Source organism: Chrysochloris asiatica, unplaced genomic scaffold (assembly GCF_000296735.1).
Source record: "Chrysochloris asiatica unplaced genomic scaffold, ChrAsi1.0 scaffold00045, whole genome shotgun sequence".
Lineage (NCBI taxonomy): Eukaryota > Metazoa > Chordata > Mammalia > Afrosoricida > Chrysochloridae > Chrysochloris > Chrysochloris asiatica.
In genome coordinates this window covers 9,773,138-9,781,883 of record NW_006408563.1, presented here as the reverse complement: position 1 = coordinate 9,781,883, position 8,746 = coordinate 9,773,138, and the positions used below count along the sequence as shown (strand labels likewise).

Sequence of the window (8,746 nt, the reverse complement as noted above, 5' to 3'; positions counted from 1 at the left end):
AGAAGATCCTATGAATAATGGCATGAAAAATAGCTTTTCTTCCCACCTCCCAACAACAAAAATAATAAATGTTCATTGCATAAAATTTGAGAAGGTATGGCAGTGTGGATTAATGCGCCTGACTGCAAAGCCATTTGAACTGCAAGGTTGGCAGTTCAAGCTCACCAGCTGCTTCTCAGAAACCCTGTATAGGGTCGCTATGGGTTGGAATCAATTCAACATCACTTAACAACAACAACAAGAAAATGGACATTGGAATTGATTCACTAGCAATGGGTTTGGTTTTGGTTTTGGTTTTGGTTTATAATGATGGTGGTGGTGGTTATGTGCCGTGGAGTTAGTTCTGACCCATAGCGACCCTGTACAGGGTTTCCGAGGCTGTAAATCTTTACGGGAGCAGAAAGCCTCCTCTTTCTCCCGCGGAACAGCTGGTAGTTTCGAACTGTTGACCTTGCGGTTCGCAGTTTGGTTTGTAACCTCTATACGACCTGGAATTCTTGCTATTGCCGTTTTATTATTGCTATGTTCTCCTTTCTTTCAGAAGTACTTTCCTTATTCTGAATATAGCCAAGCGATGCACAGTGACTACATTCCTCAAGTCCTTAGGGAAGGAGTTTTTATCAATTCCTCTAATTAGAGCAAAACTGAGTGTAGGGAAGACCACAGCCTATTAACTGATTAGGTGGAAAGACTGATAAGCAACTATACCTTCCTTGGACTTCTGGTGTGGTGCTGTGGATCAGCACTGGACTGCGAATCATAGGGTCAGCAGTTCAAACCCACCAACTACTCCTTGGAAACCTTATACAGGGTAGCTATGAGTCAGAACTGACTCAACAGCACTTCACAACAATAACAACATACTGATCTTGGAGTCCTGATATGGGCTGTAGGATAAGCACTGGACTGCAAACCACAAGGTTAACGGTTCAAACCCACCAGCTGCTCCTCAGAAACCTTATATAGGATCTCTATGAATCAGAACTGACTAGACGACAATTCTGATCTGAGCAATTTTTCCTAAAACTCCCCTTCCCTTCTGGGGTCTGGGATTATGTCTTCCATTTCTGTGAGATAAAGACCTGCCCAAGGCTAGCCTTCTAAATTTAAGGATGTAATGAATGACTCCAGGTAACCTCATTGTTTTTGTGTTGGCAGATACTTCAGAAGAACTCACCTCCATGTTGCCTCATTTCTAAAATTTATAACATAAATCCAAGAGCCATTTCTGCATTAGGTGGGAATGAATTTGTGCTCGTAAGCTCCAGTCAGGCTATCAGGTCTGAGAATAGCAGACTGGCCTTCTCCTTGGCTAGCACCACCGGGGACATTTTGATTAGGAAGAAATCAGGGTAAATTGTTGTTGTTAAGTGCCGTCGAGTCGGTTCCGACCCATAGCGACCCTGAACAGGGTTTCCGAGGCTGTAAATCTTTACAGGAGTAGAAGGCCTCATCTTTCTCCCGCAGAGCAGCAGGTAGTTTTGAACTGCTGACCTTGAGGTTCGCAAAGGTAAATTGAGTTCCAATAAAAGCTCCCTTCCCCCCTCCTAAGGAGTCCTGGTGCTGCGCTGCAGGATAATGCACTGGACAGCAAGGTCGGTCTATTGTTCAAACCTACCAGCCGCTCTTTGTGAACCCTCCACAGGGTCACTATGAGTCGGACCCGACTTGACAGCACTTCACAACAAGAACACTCCTCCTAAAGGATCACAGACGAACTCATGTTGGGGTGGAATTTTCTAGGCTGCTGGTATTTGAAGTAACCTTCTTGTTGTTGTTAAATGTTGCTGAACCGGTTCCGACTCATAGTGCTCCTGTATAGGATTTCCGGGGAGTACCTGGTGGGTTTGAACTTCCAACCTTGTGGTTCCAAGTCCAGTACTGATCCTACAGCGCACACCAGGAGTCCGAAGTAGATTTATTGGAACTTTTATTTTATTTTATTTTTAGCCCTTCCAGTAAAGTCTAATTCTGGGAACAGAGGCCACCAGGACTGGAGGAGGGACTAGGAAGTTAAAGTGTACCACGTGTCTTCACTCTCTAAGTTCCTCTTCCTAGTTGGCCATGGCATCTCAAGGTCAAGGTCTGGACAACAGTCTGGAGGAAAAGAGTAGCATAGATTTTCGCCAGAAGCTTCTGAAGATTGATAACAGCCTGGGGTTCAAAGATGTGGAGGCGCTAAAGTTTCTCTGCCGAGACTTACTCTCGCACAAGAAGCTGGAGAAGTGCAGCTCAGCCTTGGAGATTTTTGAGCTGCTTTTGGAAGAGGATCAGCTGAATGAGGAGAACCCCTACCTCCTGGTGGAACTCCTCGATACCATCAGGCAGAAGTCATTGCTGCGGCATCTTGGGTACTCCAAACAGCAAGTGCATAGCATGCTGTCTGGCCAGAGGAGGGTCTCTAAATTCAGGTAAGGAGGGGATCTGTGATTAGGACAAGAGAATTTTCGATCTCCCCTCCTACTTCATCCTGAAAACATCCAGTGTACATTCAGACCATTGGGCTTTGAAAGCAACATGGATTAAGATCCTTTCAGCATCTTCCTCTGTGGCTGGTCTAGCGATTCAAACAGAGGATTTCTCAGCTTCACTGCTAATGGGATAAAGATTGGGAGGCCATCTCTGGGCCTGCAGGTTCTTTGCTTTGTTTATAAATTAGGTTTTTTGAAGTTTTATCTTCTTCTGTTGCTGATGTTGTTATCCAGTTGATTCTGTCGCATGATGGTCCCATGTGTATTCCACAGGGTTTTCAAGGAGTTAGTTATGACTCAAGTTCTGAGCAGAGGCTGATGAACTTGAACCACCGATCTTGTGGTCCAGTGCTTATCTTACGGTGCCACACCGGAACTCCTTCAGCTAGTCATATAATGCTTAACTGTTTGTATGGACCAGCCAGGGAGCCTCTTCCCTTTGTTTTGCTTTTCAGTATCTGGTGAAGCTCACCTCAGTCCACCTCAGTCTAGCAGAACCTACTGTTTTTCTTGTTTATTATCCTCAGGTCGCTATAGGATAAGCACTGGACTGCAAACTGCAAGGTTGGTGGTTCAAACCCACAAGTTAGTCTTCAGAAATCCTCTACAGGGTCTCTATGAGTCAGAATAGATTTAACACTGTCAGAAAAAGCCCTGGTGATACTGGTTAAGTACTTGGTTGCTAATCAAAAAGCTGACTGATCTCACTAGCCACTCCAAAGGAGTAAGACATGGCTGTCTGTTTCAGTACAGATTTATAGCCTTGTAAGACATGGGGGCAGTTCTGTACTGTCCTTTAGGGTCAACTATGAGTCAGAATTGACTTGATGACAATAGGTGGGATACGGTCAGATGGGTGGTGCAAAGAGTTAATGTGTTAATGGAATGATTGGCATATAGAGTTCACCCAGAGGAGCCTTGTAAGCAAGGCAATCTATTTCAGAAAAGTCTGTCATTGAAACCATATGGAGCAGAGCTCAACTCTAGTACCCATGAAGGTTCCAGGAGTAGAAATTGACTTACGCTCTCAGGCACTTCTTCCTCTGCCCTCCGCTGGTATTTCTGCCTCCACCCAGTGATTTTGAGAAGAGAATAATACATCCTTGGAGCCAAATAAACAAATGAAAGAGATGTACCTTGGGATGGGGGTGGGGGAGTTAATACATTTTTTAAAAACACATTTTTGGATAAAAGAAATTCCAAACCCAAAGCCAAACCCCTGCCACTGAGTCTATTTAAGCTCACTGTGATCTTATTTCAGGCAGAGTAGAACTCTTTAGAATTTCCAAGACTGTAAATCTTTATGGGAGCAGACAGCCTCATCTGTCACCCATGGAGCAACCAGTGTATTCTAACTGCTGACCTTGAAGTTAGCAACCCAAGACTTAATCCAAAGCACCACCAGTTAAGTAAAATGTAGGCATTTTGCCCCAAAAGATAAAATATAGACATTGGGCTTATTAAAATATAGGTCAGATCTTCAATCGGGGTGGGGAACATTTTTTCTACCAAGGGTCATTTGGCTCTTTATAACATCACTCATGGGCCACGCAAAATTATCACCTTAAAAATTAGCTTGCTATATTCTGATCAAACATTTCATTAACTCCCCTCTAATGTGATGGCTGAAACTATGGTTACTTTGGCAGGGGCAACCCAAATGATTCTGCGGGCCTTATCCGGCCTGTGGGCCAGATGTTCCCCAACCCTGCCTTAGAAGGCACTGTTTTACATTATTCCCTGATGTAATACCTCTATCAAAAACCCTCACAAGGAGGAGCCTTGGAAGTGTGGTATATGGCTCTGGGTGATTAAACACTCTAGGCTTTAGTACCTGGAACCAAGTCCCAGAACCTGACTTGGGTCAGTGATAGAACTAATGGAATTTGGAAATCCTCATTTCCACTCCTCTGGTCAGAGTCGACTCAGTGGTGGGTTAAATATCTGAGGCATGGTTACAGGTATACAGAGGTATTTGTGTGTAAGTGAAGTATTCAATTCCTCTGCTTGTTGGAGATATGAATATCCAAAGGTTTGGGGCTTCCCACCTGTTTCAGCAATGGAGTTTGTACTGGGTGGTTTCAGGTCTTCTCTGCTGAGGCCCCATAAACTAATGCCATCCAGTTGACTCAGACGCATAGCTGCATTAGAGGACAGAGTAGAGCTGCTCCCTAGTGTCGCTGAGACGGTAAAGATTTCAGGAGTAGACAGCATCATCTTTCTCCTGAAGAGTAGCTGGTGGGTTCAAACTGCTGACCTTATGGTAAGAAACCCAACACTTAACCCATTGCACCACCAGGGCACCTTGATGGTTTGTAAAGTAAGTCTAAATTTCTAGAATGGAGTCAGGAGATGAGAGGGCATTCTGAAATGTTTCAGGTCTTCCCAGTTGAAGTCCTGGTGTGGCACTGTAGACTAAGCACTGGACTGCTAATGGAAAGGTCAGCAGTACAAACACACCAGTCCCTCTTTGGAAACTCTATACAAGGTGGTTATGAGTCAGCGCCAACTCGATTGCACTTACTGTGTTCAAATAAGTCATTTAGAAACTCAAAGTCTTACTTTTTGGGTCTGTCAAGTGGGACTAATAATTGGCTACTCACACGGTTGGGGTCATTCAGATATGGGGTGATGTTTATAAAAGTGCTTGGTGCTTTGAGTGTGATGCAAGTGTGCCCTTTCATTCATTTTGGGTACATTTTCAGGAAACTGCTCTATGAGCTGTCAGAAGACATGGACTCCGAAAGCTTAAAGAGCATGATCTTTCTCCGGCCGAATGTGTTTCCAAAAACTGAGATGGTGAGTGGGTCATGTTGAATGAGGTCATGTGAGCACTGCCTACTCAAATGAGGTCATGTGAGCACTGCCCTTCGTCAAAGATTGAGAAACTACTGGAAAGGGTTTTCAGAAAGACTTCTGTTTTTTGCAGGAGGCATTATGATACAATGTGGTTAGGAACACCAACCTCAGGGTCAGATGGGCCTCGATTTGACCCTGGCTCTACTGCAAGCCTCCTGACATGAGTCAAGTGATTAGATCTTTCTGAGTAGCTGAAATAATGTGCATAAAGCATTAGCCCAGAAAGTATATTTGTAACAAGTAACCACTTAGTCTGGAGTCTCTGGATGGTGTAGCTGTTAATGTGCTTGGCTGCTCTTTGAAAGGTTGGTGGTTCCATTTCACCCAGAGATGTCTTGAAAGAAAGTTCTGGTGATCAGCTTCTAAAAAGAAAGTAGCCACTGAAAACCGTATGGATCATAGTTTTAGTCTGACGCATGGGTTGCTATAAGTCACAATCAACTTGATGGCAACTGGTTTCAATATATTCATAAGGGGTAACTTTTATTGGGGTCCTCTGATATAGGAATGTGGGACACTACAAGAGGATGAGGATGGGAATGATTTATTCATCATCTACATTAGGAGAGGTTTCTGAGGAAGTCTGTGGTGTCCTTTTTAGTTCATTTCACTCAAAAACGCTTAAAAACATTTCAGTGTTTCTGTGAAAATAGAATGAGACAAATGTTGTATTTTGTCAAATATTATACAGGTATTTTAAGTTAATAATGATATTCTTAATATTCACTTATAATGGCAGTCTTCTAGTATTGTTGCTAGGTTGGTCACATTTAAGAGCAGGAATGTAGTTACATGTCTGTCTTCTAGGTCTCAAAATTTAGTATATTTACTTTTGGTTCTAATAACAACGTATGGTAAATAAGTCAGTTAATTTGGGAAGGGGGCAATTTTCAATTTTACCCTATAATATTATCTTGATTGTATCATTTAATTGCTAATTTTATTAGATTTTAAGCCCTGTAATACTTGATAATATAGATGAATACCTGTAACATGTATGTAGGTTATAAAATGCAATAGAAAGAGCAGCCATGAATTTAGGAATGAGAGCATCACCAATGTACTTAAGCCTGTCTGTGTAGTCCTTCCCTATCATATTTACCCCAGATCAACCGATAGTGTGAAGGGGCTTCAAAAGTTAGTGTAAAAATTCCATTATCTTTTCATTCCACTTTTCATGAATTTTTTGGAAGTTTGTCATGTTGACAAATGTCGTTGTTTAAATCATGGGTATCATGAGTCAGAATTGACTAAATGACAATGGCAAAGCCATTTGAACTGCAAAGTCCATGGTTCAAGCTCACCAGCTGCTCCTCAGAAACCCTATACAGGGTCGCTATGGGTCAGAACCGACTTTACGGCGTTTCATAGCAGCAGCATCATGGAGGAGTGGGAAGCTGTTTTACATGTAATAAGTTGTGGCACTGGACCACAAGGTCAATGCTCAGTACATTTGCATTGCTGTTGTTGTTGTTAAGTGCCATTGAGTCGGTACTGATTCATAGTGACTCTGTATAGGTTTCTGAGGAGCAGCTGGTGCTTGTAGTTCAAAGTGACCTTGCAGTCCTGCTCATTAACGCTCATTAACTCCAAATTTGCATTAGTGCAAAACAATTACCTGCTAAAGCAACATTTTATTTTAAATGTATAATTTCTTAAGTTGGAGAAGATTCCTGTCATTTGAGAAAATAGCTCAAGTTGATTCTAATTGAATCCTTTCCTAACTTGATGCTCACACATTTTCCAGTCTTTGGTTTTATAAATAAAATCAGGACACATTTAGAAAAAATTTTTTGTTGTTGTTATGTTTTCTGTAAAAGTTTACACAGCAAATTAGGTCCATATCTGATCATTTCTACATAAAATATTCAGTGACATAAGTTACATCTTTCAATGTGTCAGCATTCTCTTTAATTGTGTCTGGTTGTTCCATTTCCGGTGCTCTAGTTTCCCTGCTCCCGTTTCATCAGTGATTTGAAGTAATTGTAGACTTTATGGTTTGTTTAATGAAGTACCATACTCACAAGTAATATCATTTATTTTGGGTGCCAGCCTGTTATTTCACTAAAAGGTGACCACAGCATAGTTTTCAGTTCAAGGTTTAGAAATTCTCTCAGAGTGATAGTCTCAGGGAGTTCTCTAGTCTCAACTGGGCCAGTAAATCTGGACTTATTAAGAATTCGAATTCTGTTTGTCATTTTTCTCTTGTTCTATCAGAACCTTGATCAGAACAGTTAGTCGTGGTAGCTGTATATCAGTTCTGGTCTCAGTTAGGTGAGGCCATGGCTCGAGTAGGCTAGTAGTCCTATAGAACAGCTCCTTCCCTGAGACTTTGATTTCCTCCTTTCTCTTTTACTCCTGATGAGTAGAGACCATCAGGATGAGTAGTTGTATCTTAGGTAGTAGCTTGCAAGCTTTTAAGACCCTAGACACAACTCACTCACTAGGATGCAGACTATGAACTTTATGGACTGTATTACACCAATTGCATAAGTTGTCCCATGAGACTGAGATCCTAAGTCCTCAAACCAGAAACCCAATCTCTCAAGGTGCTTGATTATGTCCTTGAAGTGTCTGTAAATGTGTCTTCTATGACCATATATGTGTGTACACATAAATCTGTACTTGTATAGGTAGATATTTCTATCTATGTATACATACTAACTCACCTGCACTTACAAATATATACAGCTACATATGTGACCATACATTGTTGGTTGCCTTTGTTTTTTTGAAAGGTAGACTTTTTATTAACGCACCTCTCTCCAAACCATGGACACAAGTCCTTACTTTCCAGGGGACACAGGGTGGGAAATAAAGGGAATAGGGCATTTGTTAAAATGCCTGATAGCTCAACACCAAGCAGTGACTTCCACTAAGAAATACTGGAGAATGAGTGTCTTCCTCTTTTGTTTCTACATAGACCCAGTCCTCAGCTTGAAGGCATTGTGGCCAAAGGAACTTCTTTTTTTTGGTTCCTTCTTCTTTTTGGATGTGTGCTTTTATTGCAAGAAACTGTCCTCTCAGCACTGCTTTCGCCGTGTCTCAAAGATTATGGTATGTTGTGTTTTCGTTCTCATTTGTGTCTAGGAACTTTGTAAATGCATGTTTTATATCTTCTACTACCCAATCGCTTTACAGCAGGGTGTTATTCAGTTTCCCATTATTTGACTTTATTTCCCTGGTCTTCCTATTGTTGATTTCTAATTTGATAGCATTGTGGTCTGAGAAGATGCTGTGTAGTATTTTGATGTTTGTAAATTTATGGAAGCTTGTTTTGTGGCCTAACACATGGTCTATTCTGGAGAATGATCCATGTGCACTGGAAAAGAATGTGTATTATGTTGTTGTTGGGTTGAATGCTCTGTACACATCTATTAGGTCCAGTTGGCTGATTGTGTTGTTTATTTCCTGTG

At 41.7% G+C, this 8,746-nt stretch overlaps 1 protein-coding gene across 1 annotated transcript in view; it reads left to right on the top strand.

Annotated features, from left to right (window-relative positions):
- Positions 1–2,064: 2,064 nt before the first annotated feature.
- The window catches only part of CASP10 (caspase 10, apoptosis-related cysteine peptidase), a 42,091-nt gene continuing 35,409 nt past the window's right edge, over positions 2,065–8,746 (top strand). Inside the window, exons 1-2 of the mRNA XM_006862034.1 lie at positions 2,065–2,411; positions 5,177–5,270. Of these exons, the coding sequence (XP_006862096.1) occupies positions 2,065–2,411; positions 5,177–5,270 (441 nt within the window). The remainder of the gene's footprint in view (positions 2,412–5,176; positions 5,271–8,746) is intronic.